Source organism: Quercus suber, unplaced genomic scaffold (genome assembly GCF_002906115.3).
Source record: "Quercus suber isolate HL8 unplaced genomic scaffold, Cork oak 2.0 scaffold_403, whole genome shotgun sequence".
Classification (NCBI taxonomy): domain Eukaryota; kingdom Viridiplantae; phylum Streptophyta; class Magnoliopsida; order Fagales; family Fagaceae; genus Quercus; species Quercus suber.
This window is the reverse complement of record NW_027069854.1, coordinates 223,763-243,405: the sequence shown is the minus strand read 5'-3', so window position 1 is coordinate 243,405 and position 19,643 is coordinate 223,763. Positions and strand designations below refer to the sequence as shown.

Genomic DNA, 19,643 nt, shown 5'->3' with positions numbered 1-19,643 from the left:
GCTGTGTGTGGCAGCTCTGGTCTTTGACTCTGCTACTTTACCACTAAAGATTTTTGTTTAAAACTTTTCAAAGGACCAAGTCTTTTGTTTTAGGTAAAATAGGTTGACTAGACTTAATTTTTTTTAGCTTTATTATTGATAATTTTTTTGTTGGACTAATTTTTGTTGGGCTTTTATATTTTGTTTAAGATTTAATCTATTAATTTTTTATGGCGTCTAAAAGGTTGAAAATGCTAAAATTACAAATTTTTTACAAATTGCTAGTATAGTGAGTGATTATTAGTAAATAAAAAATTATGAAAATGTGCAAACCAGTAAGAATTTTTTACTTTAATAATTTGTAAAAATGTTATAAAAAAATTTGTAGTTATAACATTACTCTTAAAAGAATTGATGACATTGTTAAGAAGGTATAGTATAATTTTATTGAACAAAATTGCTAAATTAATTCCTAATAATATACTAATATTTAAAAAATAATATATATATATATATATATTTAGGGGACCATTGCCCCCTTGTACAAATATATAGCTCCGTCCATGTCCCCATCCCTTAAGGGCTCTCTCTCTCTCTCTCTTCAATTTGGCTGTGGAGGAAGGACATAAGATGTGAGCGTATACGTTGTTGTTGTTGTGGTTTTAGTGGTTACTACTTTCTTTTTTCTCTGTTATTATCTTTCTCAAACTTTTTTTCTTCTTGGGGGCTAGAATGGCACCTCGTGAGATTGGAGAAGTTACAGAAACCGGCGACATTGACTCAGTCAAAGCCCCAGGAAAGGAGATTGTGACGACGTCAAAAGAGGAAACAAGGCCCCCCCTTACTTTCCTATCCATTTTCAAAGACGCAAAGATACCCATCGACACGTCTGACCCGGGCAAACTCTGTAAAATACTCTCTGAAGGAGTATTCTTAATTAATTCCTAATAATATACTAATATTTAAAAAATAATATATATATATATATATATTTAGGGGACCATTGCCCCCTTGTACAAATATATAGCTCCGTCCATGTCCCCATCCCTTAAGGGCTCTCTCTCTCTCTCTCTTCAATTTGGCTGTGGAGGAAGGACATAAGATGTGAGCGTATACGTTGTTGTTGTTGTGGTTTTAGTGGTTACTACTTTCTTTTTTCTCTGTTATTATCTTTCTCAAACTTTTTTTCTTCTTGGGGGCTAGAATGGCACCTCGTGAGATTGGAGAAGTTACAGAAACCGGCGACATTGACTCAGTCAAAGCCCCAGGAAAGGAGATTGTGACGACGTCAAAAGAGGAAACAAGGCCCCCCCTTACTTTCCTATCCATTTTCAAAGACGCAAAGATACCCATCGACACGTCTGACCCGGGCAAACTCTGTAAAATACTCTCTGAAGGAGTATTCTTAGAAAATTATGCTGGAGTACCCTTGCAGAAAGGAAAACCCTTAGAGCCCAACTCCATAGTAAGTTCCATATCGCTTTCCCCAGATCTTATATCAATTCGCTGAACATTATCACAAAATCTGTATGTATATAATATTTTAGGGTGATCTTAAATAAGGTTGAGATAATTTTGATTTTTCCATCAAAAGTTTAAAAATTTTGATATTTACCCTAACATCATATATTACGTAGATTTAAGTCCTTTTGTTGATGCGTTGTAACGGTGTCGCTGTTAAATTACCAACTAGAGCTCAACAGTCATTTTTTCCTTTCAAAATTAGATCGATTTGAACCTTATTAAAATCATGTAAGATATTATATTAACTAAATTGCAATATATTCCCTTAAATATTGAGATAATTTAGTTCTACTTTTTAAAATTTCAAACGTGTGTTCCAGAAAACTATTGAAGCGTTTGGTAATGTTGTCTAGTAACGATGGTAGTATTTTTTTTAAAATATGTATGAGTGAAAAAATATGTAAAAATATTGTAATATTAATTAAAACCATAAACCGTTTAAAATACCTTATTATACACCCCATATCCTTAATGAATTTATTATATTTCAAATACACCTAGTCACATCCTTGTTGTTCGGATTTGGATTTGTTGTTGGGCTTTAATATGATGTTTTGAAGATTATATTCTAATAGTAGTATTATTAAGTAAATTATTAGTTTTTTTTGTCATAGGCTTCTTTAAAGGTGTTCTAAGGTGAGTAGGTATTTCATGTGGGATAAACAAAAGGATATTGGACGTGTTTTCTTTTTTTTCTGGAAGTGGAAGGTGGTGTTATTCTGTCTTCTATGTCTTGTAACTTTTGACCAATTTTTTTTAGATAGGTATTGGTATAATTATTCTATTGAGTTATGCTATCTAGATTTTTATTGTCATCACTTAGGCTGGGATTTTTGATAGGAGTAGCCAGTACTTGGATTTCACTATTTTGATTTAATATGATTGATTCAAAAGGTGGATAAGTTTGATAAACTTTTTCATGATTTTCTGTCTTTGTCCATGACAATGTCTTCTCTATCACACTTATTATTTTATTATGATAATCCAAAAAGTCAAAAAAGCTAAAGTGTATCTGTAGGCATGTCACCATTTCATAATATTTAGTTCTTAAAATACTCTTTTCTAGTTCATTATATTCTTTAAAAAACTGATTTTTTCTGTTAGTGTTTTCAGGTTTTAAATAATCATATTTTAGTAATTCTTTATCTAAAACAAATTCCTTAGATAAAACATTAATTTGTCTATCATTTGTAAATCCTAATATATTTGTGTGGGTAGGAGAATCAGGTTGAGGTTGAGGTTGACGCTGGTAAAGGGCTTGGTGAACAGTAGGGGTTGGTTGTGTGGTTTTTGCTAGGTAATAAGCTGTCTCAACATGGTTTGGGGTTCCTTTTTGTGTTTATAGAAGGGAGGTGTATAACTGGGGGAAGATTTTGAGAAGGTAAAGGTTTGGAATCAGAGAAAGGTGTTCTAGAGGAAAAGGAGCTTCTAGGGGTAAACATCATAGGGGTTTTTCTGCCTGTAGAACTACTGGGTCTTATAAGGCTATTAGTGGATTTGTCATTATTATTAAAAGAAATAATAACTGTACCGTCTGTATTTTGGGCTATGAAGTCTGGTTTAGTATTTTCTAATTTTGGCGTGGGTGCAATAGCCTCAAGTTGCCATCTTTCAAGAAGGGTTATATCTTTCCACTGTATCTATCTAGGTACATGAAGTCTACTATTTGCTATTGAGGCTTGAAGAAGGAGAGTATGACCTTTGGGAGAGGGTTCAACCATAGATTAGGGGTCTATGGTTTTCATGAGTTTATAATAAATCTTATAAATAATAGCTAAAGGTTCTGAACCTCCTTTCATGTAGTAACCATTTGTCTTTACATTCAAGGTTAAAGCATCCATAATATTTTTGTCAGATAAACTTAAGGCAAAATTAGGATAACAATTAAAGTATACTAGTCCGTTATGTCAACTTGTTTTCATCATTCTTAGGAGTGAGTCATTAAATTTTAAATGTCTGTCATCTCTTAAACAAAGTAAAATACTTGTATTTAAAGCTTCTCTGGTTAATGATTTTACAGCTACTTGAACCAAACTAATATATAAAAATGCGTATTTTTCTTTAGAGAAATGATATGTCTACAAAATTTTTACAACAATTTTACAATAAATCCTAAGTGGCAAGTTATTACTGGTTGTTATTGTTGGGGCAAAAAAGTAATCTTAATGTTAGTTTCAAATTTGAACCAATAACAACTAACCACTTATGATTTGTTGTAAAATTGTTGTAGACGTAGCATCTCTCTTTTCTTTATGTTGATTAATAGAGTCTATTGAGAATAACTGAATTGTTTCATATTCATTAAATAAAAGGTAAGTTCTTTCAACAGTTTTTAGTGTAATCTGTCAAGAAAGATAGTTTAGAAAAGGAAGTCTGTCTGTAAATTTTATCAACTTTCTCTGTTGGTATATTCTATTTATTCCATTCTAACAAACTTCTGTCTATATCTTCCATGCTATATTCCTCAGAATTAACTATCTTATCATTAAGTTCCATATCGCTTTCCCCAGATCTTATATCGATTTGTTGAACATTATCACAAAATTTGTATATATCTAATATTTTAGGGTGATCTTAAATAAGGTTGAGATAATTTTGATTTTTCCATCAAAAGTTTAAAAATTTTGATATTTACCCTAACATCATATATTACGTAGATTTAAGTCCTTTTGTTGATGCGTTGTAATGGTGTCTCTGTTAATGACCAATTAGAGCTCAACAGTCATTTTTTCCTTTCAAAATTAGATCGATCTGAATCGTATTAAAGTCATGTAAGATATTATATTAACTAAATTGCAATATTTTCCCTTAAATATTGAGATAATTTAGTTCTACTTTTTAAAATTTCAAACGTGTGTTCCAGAAAACTATTGAAGTGTTTGGTAATGTCGTCTAGTAACAATGGTAGTATTTTTTTTTTAAATATGTATGGGTGAAAAAATATGTAAAAATACGTGTAATATTGTTTAAAACCGTAAACTGTTTAAAATACCTTACTATACACCCCATATCCTTAATGAATTTATTATATTTCAAATACACCTAGTCACATCCTTGTTGTTCAGATTTGGATTTTTTGTTGGGCTTTAATATGATGTTTTGAAGATTATATTCTAATAGTAGTATTTATTTCGTTTGGGTGGTGATTAGAGCTAAATTTTTTGAGATTTTCAGTGGAATTTATTGGTCTATTAGGTGTTTGTTAGAAAGCCCAATTTGTTTCATTCTCTTTCTTTTTTTTTTTCTTCTTTTTTTTTTAAAAATTTTTATTTTATAGAAAATGATGGAGTAGAAACACAAAACTGAAATATAGAAACAATGAACAGGTTTTGAAAGGCAAAGTTTGGTTCCTGTGTCTGTTGCAATGATAATGTGTGAGCAAAAATGAACACATGAAACCATCGGAATGGGTATAATGCACTAAAGCATTGGACCCAAGCCAAATTCATATTTTATTATCATAAATTAGATTATGTCGTTACATAAAATAGATGCAACCAACAATTACAAAAATACTTTTCTAAACCACTAGTAACAAATACTGTTCCCTTCAAAAAGTAAGGAGAAACTATGTTACTGGTTCCTGAGGCTTATCCTATGAGCGCAATTGAACCCCCAAATTGAACCCTCAAATTTCAATAAATGCTAGTCCATCAAGTTTAAAATATGAACTATATTAGTCTTTCTATTAACTCATATCAGTGGTACTACTTACGTGAGCAACATAATAGTTACTTGACCTTTTTTAAATGATGTAGAATTTTATTAAATGAGTAGTGCCAGGAGTATTACATATTGTACTGCATGTAAGTCTACATGGCAATAGCTTCGTTTGTCAAAATTGCTACGTCAATGTGAGTGAAATATTTTTTGGAGTGGTGGTATACATGGTTTTGAAATCTGGATCAGACCGTACGGTCCGACCGGAAAAATCTCGAACCGCTTATTTTTGCGGTTCTTTTAGTTTCAAGAACCGCTCTATGGGAAAAAATTTAGGACCTGTGCGAATCGTGGTCGGACCTCACGGTTTTGAGAACCGTGACCGGACCGCTTCTCACGGTTCCTTACTTTCATTTGTATCTGAACCTTGAAAAAAAAAAAAAAAAAAAAGCAACGAAATGGACATTTTAGATTGTGTTGTTGTTGTTGTTGTGGTGGTGGTGCTGATCTCTATTCTGATCTCGGTGGTGGTTTTTTTTTTTCCTAGTGATCTGTTCTGTTCTGATCTGTTTTCTGGTTGTGGTTGTAGTTGTTGTAGTTGTTGTTGTTGTTGCTGCTGCTGCTGCCGTCATGGTGGTTGATGATGACGATGATGATGGGGGGAGGAATTTAATATATTATTTTAATGTGTAGGAAATATTATTTTAATGTATAGAATTGTAGTATAAAACATTTGATAAATGAGATGTTGTAAAATGACGTGGTAAAATAATAAAGTAGGGTTTTAATGTCGCAAAATGGCATAATTTTTGCCACATCTGATGCGGATACTCTTAGGGGTAAGGCAAGTCTAGATCTGCTATCAAAAGGTTGAGAGTTGGTGGGAACACTTCGGAGCTCAGAACATCACCAAAAGATAGATTTTGATGCTAATTCACAATTCCTAGTGAGGTCATATGCTTCTCTTAAGGTAGTGACTCCTTGGGTGATAATCTCGCCTAGTAGGTTAGCATTTAAACCTTTCTTGAACCTATTGAGTGTGACAACCTCTTCCTCAACTATTTGAATTTGCCTCTTGAACTCCTTGAACTTCTCTATATATTCAGCCACAAGAGCAGTGCCTTGCTTTAGGCGATCTCATTTGTCAAGGAGGGAGCTCTTATAAGTTGGAGGAAGATAATTCCTCGAGAGTGCATCCTTCATCTCAAGCCAATCAATAATGGGGGGTTCACGTTGTCTCTTAAGGGTTTCCTCAAAGTCCTCCCAGAAAAGGTCAGCTCTTCCAATTAACTTCATCCTGGCATATCTCACTTTCTTGTTCTCAGGCCAATGGTAATAGTTAAAGAATTTCTCCATTTGACGCAACCAATCAGTGAAAACCCATAGGTCTAGGCAGCCATCAAAGCTGGGTGCTTCTATCTTTTCCTTAAACATCCTATTATCATAATCCTTATGGCCATTGTGATTATAATGATCATGTTTAAAGTTTGGAGCCCTATTAAAGTAATAGAGGTTATGTTGCCTAAGCATGTTATCTCCTTCATGGTTAATGGTCTCTCGTTGAGATGCTTCAATTTTCCCAACCTTATCTAGTAAATTATGGAGACTTTTTGCTAGGTCTTCTATGGTTTGCTCTAAGGATGGCCTAGACTCGGATGTGGATTGATGTTCAGAGTTTGACATAATGCAACCACTACGTAGATGCATGCACACTATATCTATGAATGCAATTGAGATTCAAAAAAGCTCAAGTAACCAATTCTCAATGTAAAATTAAGGTCAAGCAAGAGTGCATTTAGAGATTAGATCAATGAATCAAAGGAGTAAATTACAGTCAAATAGTGACAGTGTTCACAATATTGAGAGACAGCCTAAATAAAAGTCAAATTCCAATAAGCTCTACAATTAATAATGAGAATCAGATATTTCAAAGATTTTTTTTTTTTTTTTGAAATTTTAGAATGGGTACTGAAAGAAAGCACAAATAATAAAATAGCTAACTTGAGCACAAAATGGGTAGGCCAGTGGAGTATGGTGGGACATGCACATAAAAAACATAAAGATATTATTTTTCAAAGAGACAAAATTGAATCCACCAAAAAGAGAGTAAGAATTGTACCCTTGTCAATGGCCAACTTACTGCACTTGATAGTCACGGGCTTGGCTCCTCAATTGAGTGGTTCTAATTGGACAAAGTGAATATGTGAAAAGCAATGTAAGGCCCATACGTAAATGGGCTGGTAGCAACAACACATTATCTTCTTCTTCTTCTTCTTCTTCTTCTTCTTCTTTTCTTTTTTTTAATGAAATATAATAAAATACATTACATGGACTTAAAATTTAAGAAGCTACAGATATAGACTTTAAAAGAAAGTCAAACGAAAGACTCTAAATTGAAAGACACGGACTCAAAGTACAGGCTTATGAAAAAGAAACCACAGAAACTAATGAAAGAGAGTGGAATCTCTAAATTGAAAGAAGGTTGCTCGGCGATGGGCTTGCGGGGCTAGGGATTGACGACCGTGGCAGCACAACAACAAGGACGCCAGCATCAATGAGGAAGACAACGGCGGCACGAGACCTGGAGGTGGTCGACGTCCTCAGCGGCGGTGATGGTGTCGGCAGCAAGTGGCTGATGGGTAGGCAGCAGGACTAACTAGACACCCAAAGCCGGGCTGGTGGGCTTGCGATGGTTTTTTTTTTTTTTTTTTTAAAGGTTTATGGGTGTGGTTCTGTGATCAGAGGCGGGCATGGATGGTGGTCACTGGCTTAGGAGGCGTCACTAGCTTCTTTGTTGGCTTGGGGATGAAAAACTTATGTGGGGCTACGGGGTATATACGAATTGTAGGGGCTGGTTTGGGCTTGTTCAAGATCTCATGGGGCAAAAACTTGAAAGGTAATGTCATCTTTGGCTGGATTTCTCTTTTGATGGTTTTGCTTTCAAGTGGTTGTCGGCGGTAGTGTTGTATGGATCGGAAGTCTGCTCTGATACCAAAACTGATGTAGGACAACCACAAATAACAATAGAATAAAAAGGTAAACCCTAGGAGTCAGCACCTAAGGGTAATCAGCACCAAGTAAAACTGGAGTCAGCACCAGGAAAAAGAAAACACGTTTTTTTAATAATTCTCAAAACTGTCTAACAATAATCCCAAAAAGTGTTTAAATAGCTAACAATAAAAATGCATAAAGGAACCCTAATTATTAAATGCTCGGGCTTGCTTAAACTCAAGCCCAATAACTAATAGGCTCCATCCATAAGGCCATAGGTTGGGCTGTCTTCTTTTTGCTCTTCCTCCTATACGTGCGTGTAATTGGGGCTTGTACCTCGTTTCTGCACTAACTACATAGTTATCCTTTTTCAAAAGAATTGAAATATTGTGTTACTTTTTTTAAAATCCAAACACAATCAAGAAGTTGTAATTCCATGGAGTAAACATAAATTTCCATTGCAAAGGAAGATATTGGTTGCCAGCAAAATTAGCAAATCACTCTAAGAGTATTTACAATCTAAACAAATGAGGGAAAGAGGGAAAGGAATATATATTTTTCATTATTTTGAGATGAGAAGTTTTGGAAATGTATCATTTTTCAACGAAATATAATTTGATATTGATGATCAAATAACTATATATTTTGGATGGACAATAAAATAATCGTGGATTTTGATTTGTTTGGTGATGTAGTTCATTTTGATTCCATGTACTGAACCAATAAAAACTATCATCATTGGCACCTATAATTGGAGTGTATCATCATAGACAAACAATGGTCTTTGGTGTTGTATTTTTGTGTAAGGAAACTGCTAAATCTGATTCCTAATTATTTCTAACTTTAATAAAAGCGAGGTGTGGAAAGAAGCTAGTTACAATTTTACTAACCAAGATGCTAAAGCAAACACATTAGTGTTACTAGAATCTTATCATCATTTATGTCAATTGCATTTAATTTCAAAATGTTCTTAAACCTTTTAACAATATTTAGGGAAGTTCAAGTTCATTTGCTGAAAAGTTCAAAAGTTACATGCGTGATCATGAGTATGAGTATGAGGATGCATGGTTTTGAAATCCGAACCAGACCGTACGGTCTGACTGGAAAAACCTTGAACCGCTCATTTTTGCGGTTCTTTTAGCTTCAAGAACCACTCAATGGGAAAAAATCTGGGACCTGTGTGAAACTGCGATCGGACCTCACGGTTCTAAGAACTGTGACTGGACCCTTTCTCACGGTTCCTTACTTCCATTTGTATTTGAACCTTGGAAAAAAAAAAAAAAAAAAAAGGCATCGAAATGGACATTTTAGACTGTGCACAAGTTTTCCGGTCAGACCTGGGCTTTTTGTTTGAAAATATTCACTGAAAACTCGCCGGATGTAGCAGAAAGTAGTAGATCTTGTTTGCTAGAAGCTGAAAGTAGTAGATCTTGTTTGCTAAATTGATGTTTTGGGGGAGAATTTGCTCGGACTTGTTTTGGAAAAAAGGGAGAAGAGTTTGCTCAGATCAATTCTGAAAGAGAGAGGGGCGAGAGAGAAAGAAAACAAGAAGGCAAGAGGGAAAGAAAGAAAAGACTAGCCGGCCTAGTGGTAGTGTACTAGTGGAGTGTGCAGGGGTCTGATAGTTTTATGAGGATGGGAAATACTGACGTGGGGAAGAGTGTTTGTTTGGGGAAAGGGTAAATTAAATGGTGCAATTAGTTTTATGTTTAATTTTAAATGTTAAACTTTTTAATTTAATATATTAAGACAAACAAGAAGACTGTGAGGAAAAGAAAGAAAAGACTAGCTGGCCTAGTGGCAGTGTACTAGTGGGCAAGGGACTGATGGTTTTATGAGAATAGGGAATAGTGACGTGGGGAAGAGAGTTTGTTTGGGAAAATGGTAGATTAAATACATGAGTGGACATTTCAATTATTTTTATATTTAATTTTAAATGTTGAACTTTTTAGACGTTAAACTTTTTAATTTAATATATTAAGACAAACAAGAAGCCTGTGAGGAAAAGAAAGAAAAGACTAGCCGGCCTAGTGGCAGTGTACTAATGGGCAAGGGACTGATGGTTTTATGAGAATAGGGAATAGTGACGTGGGGAAGAGAGTTTGTTTGGGAAAATGGTAGATTAAATACATGAGTGGACATTTCAATTATTTTTATATTTAATTTTAAATGTTGAACTTTTTAAATGTTAAACTTTTTAATTTAATATATTAAGACAAACAAGAAGCCTATAAGGAAAAGAAAGAAAAGACTAGCCGGCCTAGTGGCAATGTACTAATGGGCAAGGGACTGATGGTTTTATGAGAATAGGGAATAGTGACGTGGGAAAGAGAGTTTGTTTGGGAAAATGGTAGATTAAATACATGAGTGGACATTTCAATTATTTTTATATTTAATTTTAAATGTTGAACTTTTTAAACGTTAAACTTTTTAATTTAATATATTAAGATAAACTTTAAAGTAATATTTTAAACTAAAAAGTGCTGCATCTCTATATTTATTTGTACTGTTTTAATAAAATATTTTATTTGTAATAATTTTATACATTTATTTATATTTAAAATGATTATTAAATTAATTATGACGTCATCTCGGTTCGACCCCGGTTCAATCTCAATTCGACTTCAAAAACCTTGAACCTCTCACTTTTACGATTCAATAAACAATTTGGGTCTGAAAACCTTGTGAGGATGGTTTTATTCAGGCATGCGAATCATTGTTGGATAACATATGATCTCTGACAAAATAGGTGGTTGAAAGGAATTTTTGAAGTTAGAGAAAAATGAGCAATGGTATGGCATGCTTATCATTGTCTCTGTGGTTGATTTGTAGTTTGCAATTGGTCACTTTCATTCTTTGTGGGTATGAGCTCTTGAAATGAGCTTCAAGTCTTCATCATCTTGTGGTTGAGATGATGATATTAATGACCAGTGTGCTGGAACTTTAACGAATGAAGTTTTTAGAGTTGATTTGGAAGAAGGTCAGGGCATTTGGTGATTTATTTGTTTAGGGTTTTAGGGGATAATTATAGTAGTTTGTAGTATGTTGGGGGGGGGGGGGGGGGGGGGGGGNTTATTTTTTTTTTGAGAACTTTCAAAATATATTATTAAAAACATGGTATATATATTTTTTACATTACGAGTACTTTAAGCACTTGTTTTTACAAGCCTTTTTAATTGGATCCAAAAAAACATTTTTTGTATTAGTAAAAATAATCCTTGTAATACTCTCAGTATTTGAATGAGAAACGGTGTTTGATATGTATTCCAAATTTCAAGAATCAAGTATTCATCCATATTCCTCTCTTTATTCGTTCACTCCGTCGTATCCTAGTTATATACGTACACTTGGTTATATATATAAAATAGGATTCATTTTTTTGAATTAGACTTTAGAAACACTCCTAAACTTTATGTTTAAAGGAAAAAAACTTAAGAACAACTCTGTAAAAATATATCTCCAATTTCATTTAAAATGTTTATAAAATATAACATTTTTTTATTATTCATGTCTTTAAAACAAACTTATACAAAATTTCCCATAAAAAAAAAAAATAAAGAAAAACTAATCCAATTTTTTTTTTAAGGAAAATTATAACACTAGGCAAAAAAAAAAAAAAAAAACTATTGCACGCACTAATCATGTGTAATGAGGCTACTATATATTTGTGTGTAATAACTCAAGGTTCGTTTGGTAATATTGTTTTAGTAACGTTAATTAAGTGTTGTGAAAATATGTATAAGTGAAAAAGTATTGTGAAAATACGTGTTGCGTTGTTTAAACAACGAAAATTGTTGTTTAAACAATGTTATCAAACAGGCCCTCAATCTTTTTCCTCGGCTTGTGGCTAGGAGTCCTAACTTATCTGTTGCTTTTGTTTTTTGCTGCTACTACAGAAGTATTTTGTTGACAAGGAAAACAAGAATTGCTTCATGTTGTTTGCCAGAATTCTTTCCGTCATTTGGGGGGCACATGAAGAATATTGGGGGTGGAACATGGAGAAAGATAGGTATTTTTTTTTTAACAATTATTTTTACTGTTATTAATTTCTTGCTTACATTAATTGAAATTCATATTATGTTTCATGCTACTCAAATTATTCAAATCACTTAAACCTATGACATGAGAGACAATAGAGGATTTCTAGCATTCATCAGTTTGTGTATAACAGAAAAATGTGTAGAATTGACACAATTAGGTCTAAAAATGACCCACATCAGTTTGTGTATAGTTGTGTAAATTTACAAGTTTGTTATAGTAAACGTGAAAATTTATATAGACACTATTTACTTTGGTTTTAATTATTTATTCTGTTTTTAAGTTTCTCGAGGATGAAGGAAGAGGGTTGATTATGGTTGTGTGTGAAAAAAGAAAAACAATTTTTAAAAATTAATATTTTAATGAAATGTAGTATAAAATAAATAATATTACGTGGAGCATTTTGAAAAGTATGTAAAATTGAAAAAAATATGTTCTTATACTAAAATAGACAAAAATTTTTGTATGAGCTGATGCGAATGCTTAGTATAGTGGAAATTCTGACTTCATTATTTTGGTTAACGAATTTGAAGAAATAACGTTAAAGAAAAATAAAAATAACAAGCACACGTAATAGAGACAAAAACTCTTGTGTTTTAATTATATACTATATGAGATTAAATCCACAGTACTCAATGAAAATTGCAATACTCAACCTCTCAACCCCTCTCTCAATATAAATCTTCCTGTAAAAGTATTCTCCTCATTTAGAAGAACTTTTCTTCTAACGGTTTTTTCCTCTTTCCATGTTCGAAGACTCTTGGACCAATATCATGTAACCTTGTGCTGGTTATAAATCTTATTCTTTAATGACAAAGAAGAAAACTATCATGAACCGAAATAATTTACTGAATATAAAAGATAGTCAATTCAAGATGACAAATATTTTAAACTTGAGAGAAGAAATATATATTTTTGGTTAATAATCTGCTTAATTTTGATTAATATATTTAACGTACATAAATAACCAAGATGAGATAATCTCATAAAAAATTCCTAAAACATAGGAACTAATCTTATCATGCTCAATTTAAATACAAATATATAACAATACTAATCTATCAAGGAAGCTTCATTCTGTCATTAAACTATTCAAATAATTTATCTAGCACTCAGTTCATAACATTTCTTTCTCCTTCAAGATAAATCTTGTCCTCAAGATTCAAAGATATAGAAATTGACACTTGCACACATCGATTGCAGAATACTCTTCCTCAAATGTTAAAGTGATGAAGGATGACCATGGATACTTGCAACAATATTTCTTTAACCACTTTTATAAACAAAAAAAAACTTTGATTCCTACATCCTTGAACTCATGGGGAATGACAAATTCAATATGTGAAATTAGAGTATATTTATTCAAAATCATGAGTGGATTGCTTCGATCTATTTTTTCTACTTTGTTGATCCTTTGATATTTGTTGATACCCATTTTTGCTAATATAGACCCAAAGGCCCAACGGCAAGAAGCCCAAACTAGCCCCCAAAGAGAGGACCAAGAAGTGAAAAAGAAAGGTAATTGGGCATAGAGGCACAAATAGGGCAAGAGGTGCAAAAATTACTCGCAGTTGGGTTTGTCAAGCCCATTCAACACCCGAAGTTGTTGTCCAACATCTTACCAGTTAGGAAAAGGAATGAGTAGGTTAGGTGATGTGCGAACTTCAGGAACTTGAATTGAGCTTGTCTTAAAGATGAGTTCCTTTTGCCAAATATGGATATGCTGATAGATTTTATCGTAGGACGTGCCCTGTTTTCCTTCACGGATGGGTTTGATGGCTATAACTAGATTCATTTGGCAACGGACAAGATAGCTTTTAGGACTCCCGTAGGGCATTTCTACTACATGGTGTTGCCTTTTGGGCTAAAAATTGAGGGTAGAACCTACCAACACACCATGACGGCAATCTTCCAAAACATGATGCACCATGAATTGGAGTATTATGTGGATGATGTGGTAGTGACGTCAAAAAGGCAAGTGAACCATATGAGAATGAACCCACTAAATGTGTGTTTGGTGTTTTAGTAGAGAAGTTTTTGGGATTCCTAGTCCATAACTTTGTTGGAGCAAGAAACTTGGAGGGTCTTTTGCTATTTATGTATACAAACTTTATTCTCTAGTAGATTATTGACCGCTTGGAGGGCAGCGGAGAGGTTTTTCATCGAGTACTTCGATTTCCTCTTCAATAACACATCGACGTGTTATATTTGTGTTTGCATCTTTCTTCCCTTTCTCTTTACCTTTTAATTACTGCTGTGTACGTGATTAATTATGGTTTAGAGTGTGTTACCAATTTGGTTATAGCTTATAATTCATTTTCTGCACATATATTGTTTGATTATAAACTTGTGTTGGTAATTTTAGAGTTGGGGATCTAAACGTTCATTGGTGTTTTATACGCTAACTGAACTTTTAAAGTCGAAATTAATCCACTAGTGAATAAAGTTGGAGTACACGAATATCAAAAAGATCCTCCAAGCCTAATCTATCCAATGTACTTAAACTCTCCAAATTCTAGCTATCAACGAGCTTCACAGAGCCATGTCTTCGCTATTTATTCGGATCTTGTAATTAGCTACAAATTGCATCTGTTATTCAATGGCTTCTTCCAATGCTTCCTTTTTGCACTAGAACTTCTGTCAATACTCAAATTGGGTGAGGTAAGTGTTTGGGCTAAGAATCTCTCAAGAATATGGAGATGGAGAGGTAGGAGTAGAGGAAAACTTTAGAGAAATGGTATAGATGATTGTGAGTATACAATCTCTAAGTGTATAGCTAGGGTTCTCTCTCAAAAGTTTCTATAAAAACTCCTTACAATTTCATGGGTAAAAAACTCTTCAGATTCTAGCATGTGCTTCTTACGTGGCTTTTCGCGGGTTGTCACTCGCGAGCCAATCGCAAAATCTCATTTTTCACAAATCTTCACCAAACTCTCACACACAACCCTTACATTAAATCCCATAAAAAATGCAGGGAAATGATTGAGCAAAAATACAATCAAATTTGACACGCAATTAAAACCAACATAAAAAACATAGTTGTAAATCACAATCTCATTGAGTCTACCATAGAGTGAGTCGAATGACTCATCTTCACTTGTCTTTACTTCCTCAAACCGGGTAGTAAGCATTTGCAATTTGGTGTCCTTGACCTTCTTGGTTCCCTTATAGGTGGTCTCAAGAATTTTCCATGCCTCTTGAGCGGTCTTCACATGAGAGATTCTGTGAAATTCATTAGTTAAAACACCACAGAAAATTGCATTAATAGTTTTGCTATTGGCATTTGCCAAAGCAAAGGCAACCTTGTCCCACTTGGCCTTGGGTGTTGTTGGGCTCACCCAACGAATCACAACGGAGTCCCAAACAGTCTCATCAATGGCACATAGAAAAGCACGCGTACACACTTTCCAAAATGCATAGTTACTCAAATCAAAGAAAGGAAGTGCGTTGAGGGATTGAGATCTATCCATCTCAAATGGGAGCTAGAATCACACAAGAATAACAAAATCCAAAAAGTGTACCCGCTCTGATGCCAATTGAAAGTTCAAATAGTGTAAAACACTAGCTAATTTGGACCCACAAATTTGAATTGTGGCTTAATTACTTTTATTCTAACTTAACTTAGTGTGGAACTAGAGTAAATGAATTGTAATAAAGGCGAAACACTACTCTTAAGGCATAAGCATATACAATAAACAATTTAAGTAAAGCTTAAAGAGTAGGGAAGAGAGATGCAAACACAAGATAACATTGAGATGTGTTATTGAAGAGGAAACCAAAGTACTCGATGAAAAACTTCTTAATGGCGCTCTAAGCCTAAATCGATTCATTAGTGAATAAAGTTGGAGTACACGAATATCAAAAAGACCCTCAAAGCCTAATTTACCCAATGTACTTGAACCCTCAAAATTCCATCGACCAACAAGCTTCACAGAGCTATGTCTTCACTAGTTATCAGAATTCTGTAATTAGATCCAAGTTGCATCCATCAATTAATCGTTTCTTCCAATGCTTCCCATTTGCACCGGAACTTTTGTCAACACTTAGATTGGATATACAATGGTGTGGATGATTGTGGATATACAATCTCTAACTCTTAAGTGTATAGTTAGGGTTTTCTCTCTCAAAAGTTCTTATAAAAAACTCCTTACAATTTTTGGGTAATGAGGGCTTATGTAGTGTTGGTAAAGGAATGAGATAAACACACTTTAAAAAGCTTCAGACAGTGAGTTTCGCGGGTCACTCGCGACTTGGCATAAGTCGCAAAGTGACTTGTGAAATCCAGCCTGGCATGAGACTCTTCAGATTTCATCATATGCTTCTCATGTGGCCTTTTGTGGGTTGTCACTTGCGAGCCAGTCACGAAATCTCATTTTTCATAGATTTTTGCCAAACTCTCACACACAACCCTTACATTAAATCTCACAAAAAATACAGGAAAATGATTTAACAAAAATATAATCAAACTTGACACGAAATTAAAGCCAACATAAAAATATAGTTGTAAATCACAATTTACAGACATGATGAGCTTAATGAGCCATATCTCACATTTTTTTTTTGGTGTTAGATGTGGAAACTTGTGTGAATGGGTTGATGGGTATTGTGAGTTGGGTTTTGGATTATGGTAGGCAATTTGTTTTTGGGCTTATGATATTTTTATTGGATAGCTATGGGTCGTTGCACTGTGGGTTTGAAAATATTCTGATGTGTTGATGATGGTGTTAGTTGGATGTGGGTTTCAGTGCTGACAATGGTGAAATTGGTTGCTTTTTTAGATGGGTGATACTTCAAATGGATCGAAATGCTCTGTACCAAATTTTGTGAAACTGAAATCATTTACTGAATATAAAAGATTGTTATTCAATTTGAAATGACCATTCTCCTAAACTTGAGAGAAGAAATATAAAATTTTTGTTCAATTGTTGTTAATGCATTTAACAACATAAATAACTAAGATAAGATAACCCCATAAAAAAATCTTAAAACATAGGAACTAATCTTATCCTAAAACACGGAGATGAATTTGAATACAAATAGCTAACAATGCTTATCTAGTTAGAAAGCCTTACTCTTTCGCTAAACTAAATTCAAATAATTTATCTAGCACCCAGGTCATACTAAAAATATAAAATAAAAAATAATAACCCAATTACTTCTTTGACAATAAATAGACTTTCTTGCCTTAGAAAGAAAATCTAAAAAGATAATCAATTGGAACTCCCCCATAGACCAAGGAAAGAAAATATAGTTAACAAAGTTCGGTAGAACTTTTGAGGCAAATTTCCAAGAGGCCTTATTGTGAAGTTCTTATCAAGAAACTTTTCTTTAGGGAAATGATAACTTTTTTATAAAATTTTCCGGGGAAAAGAGTTTTCATTCAATTTGGGTATATTTGTAGTTTTAACAATTTCTGTATGTGTTTTATTGGGAGGTGGTTGTTTGGGTTTGGTGGCTTCTTTTCAACACACTGATTGTTTAAATCTTACTCACCTTTGCAGTGGTGAAGACATTGAAGTAGCCGAGCTAAAAGAAGTAGGTCTTCTAGAAATTAGTGGCAGGATTTGGACAGTTGATCTCTCACCAGGAGCTCTGTATGAAGTTGTATTTGTTATAAAAATCAAAGAAGATAACAACACATCCTATTTCTTACTAAAGCTTACCGTTGTTCCCCCAGATGTAAGATTTGTACAACGCCACCTTGTAAATATAGATAAAAAGCCTTTGGAAAAATGGATTGAGATAGTAGCGGGTGAGTTTGAAATGTCACCACAAAATGTTGGAAACGTGACTTTTCGTCTTTGAGGGAACTGAAACGGGATTAATGAAGAGGGGGCTTGTGAAATGTGTCATCCTTCGACCGACGAGCCGGGGGAGTGCCCCGGAACGTTTACGAGGGGTGGTCGATTCAGACGATGAAGATTGAAATCGACGACGATAAGTATCATCGTTGTATGGATAGTCTATATTTTTAAGTTGATATGGACTTTCTTTGAGATAAGCTCGTTGGATTTCATGTTGTTTGTTGATAGGAAATTCACATATCTGTTTACGTGATCCTAGATTACGATCTATCTCTTCAGATTGAATTCTTAAACATTTGGAGGGGTCAAAGTGTTCATCAGGCATTGAAGTATTAGCCTTTGTTTCTACAACCATAGGTGTCTTAATTTCTGAATTCCTAACATCTTTTTTCTTAAAAAATGCATCAATTATTTTTCGTTTGCTCATAATTCTTTTAACTTTAAGAATATGACTAAAAAATTAACCTGAAAAGAAGTTTAAAAAATAAAATTTTAATTAGAAATTTTTACTTAGTTATATGGATGTTATTCATACTCAAGAAAAAACAAAATTTTCACTATAATTTAAACATACAACCCATTTTTAATACGATTTTAGTTAATAATAACCCCTCAAATAAAAACAAAAATTAAATACACAAGTATTGGTACACAACATAAATCAAACAATTTAACAACACTCACAGTCACATCCACAGCCACATGATATCTAATTAATCAAAAATAGATAATAAATCAAAACAAATTTATCTTAGAAACTTTGTCTTCACAAAGTGCAAAGATGGGTCACCCGTGTGGCAATGCCTACTACCTCTACTTGACTGTCTCTAACTTTAGATCTTCCTTTCAAGATTCATCACAAACAATCTCCCCATGCCTTCAATCATGTATTTTTCTAAAAATCTATAAAAATATAAAGAGCATGTGAATATTTAGGTGTAGATAGTTGAGAAAAAAAAAAAAAAAAGACACTAAAAAGAGATGAATGTCTAATGCTTAAGAAAGAGAAGAAAACTCACCAGTCACAAAGTAGTCACCAAATTCCAAAACTAAAGCTGATGAAGAAAAAAAAAAATTGGTTAGGATTTTTTTTTTTTTTTTGGGACTATGAGTACAGAAGATTGGAGTTTTGGGGGCTGGTAGGTAGGCAACGGTACCAGTGCAAATGAAAGTGTATCAAAGAAGACCAAACAAAAGAATAAGAAGTGAAGAAAGGGATTTCGTGAGTCAGTGGGTGAATTTTTTGATATGAAGAGAAAGTGAAGTTTTGTTTTTAGTATTTGGACTTAAGCAGGCCAGCTTGTTTTATTTGAAGTACATAAAGTGATAAGGCCTAAAACTAAAGCTGAGCTTGGGAGAATATTTGAGTTGGGTTTGGGAGAATAGTTGAGAATTGGTCACTGGGGGGCCAGCTGTCCAATATTGAGGGGGCCCAGTTTTTTTTTCTACCTACTCTAATGGAAAAATTTTTTTTTTTTTGCAGGGGTCCGGGGCCCCCCAAGCCACTATGTGGCTCCGCCCCTGCGAAGAACTAATAGGTACTTCGAATAGTATGCTAAGGGACGAATCTTTAGCCGTAATATGTCATTTGGTTATTATAATGTTACGTTACATTGTAATGTAAGATTCTTGGATTTATGGAATCTC

General features: G+C 33.7%; 1 protein-coding gene across 1 annotated transcript; it reads left to right on the top strand.

Annotated features, from left to right (window-relative positions):
• The first annotated feature begins 1,016 nt into the window (after positions 1 to 1,016).
• Positions 1,017 to 18,044, top strand: LOC112035130 (protein PHLOEM PROTEIN 2-LIKE A1). The gene is made up of 5 exons (XM_065761247.1): positions 1,017 to 1,083; positions 1,183 to 1,444; positions 12,051 to 12,163; positions 16,763 to 16,797; positions 17,627 to 18,044. Exons 2-5 carry the CDS (start codon positions 1,184 to 1,186, stop codon positions 17,995 to 17,997), a joined length of 780 nt encoding a protein of 259 aa, XP_065617319.1. The 5' UTR covers positions 1,017 to 1,083; position 1,183; the 3' UTR covers positions 17,998 to 18,044.
• Positions 18,045 to 19,643: the final 1,599 nt, after the last annotated feature.

Excerpts from the sequence above, each read along its gene's own strand:
- LOC112035130 (XM_065761247.1), top strand. The coding sequence starts at position 1,184 with ATGGCACCTCGTGAGATTGGAGAAGTTACAGAAACCGGCGACATTGAC. Across the intron at positions 1,445-12,050 it reads CCTTAGAGCCCAACTCCATA|AAGTATTTTGTTGACAAGGA; the intron begins GTAAGTTCCATA and ends CTGCTACTACAG. Across the intron at positions 16,798-17,626 it reads TGAATGGGTTGATGGGTATT|GTGGTTGTTTGGGTTTGGTG; the intron begins GTGAGTTGGGTT and ends TTTTATTGGGAG.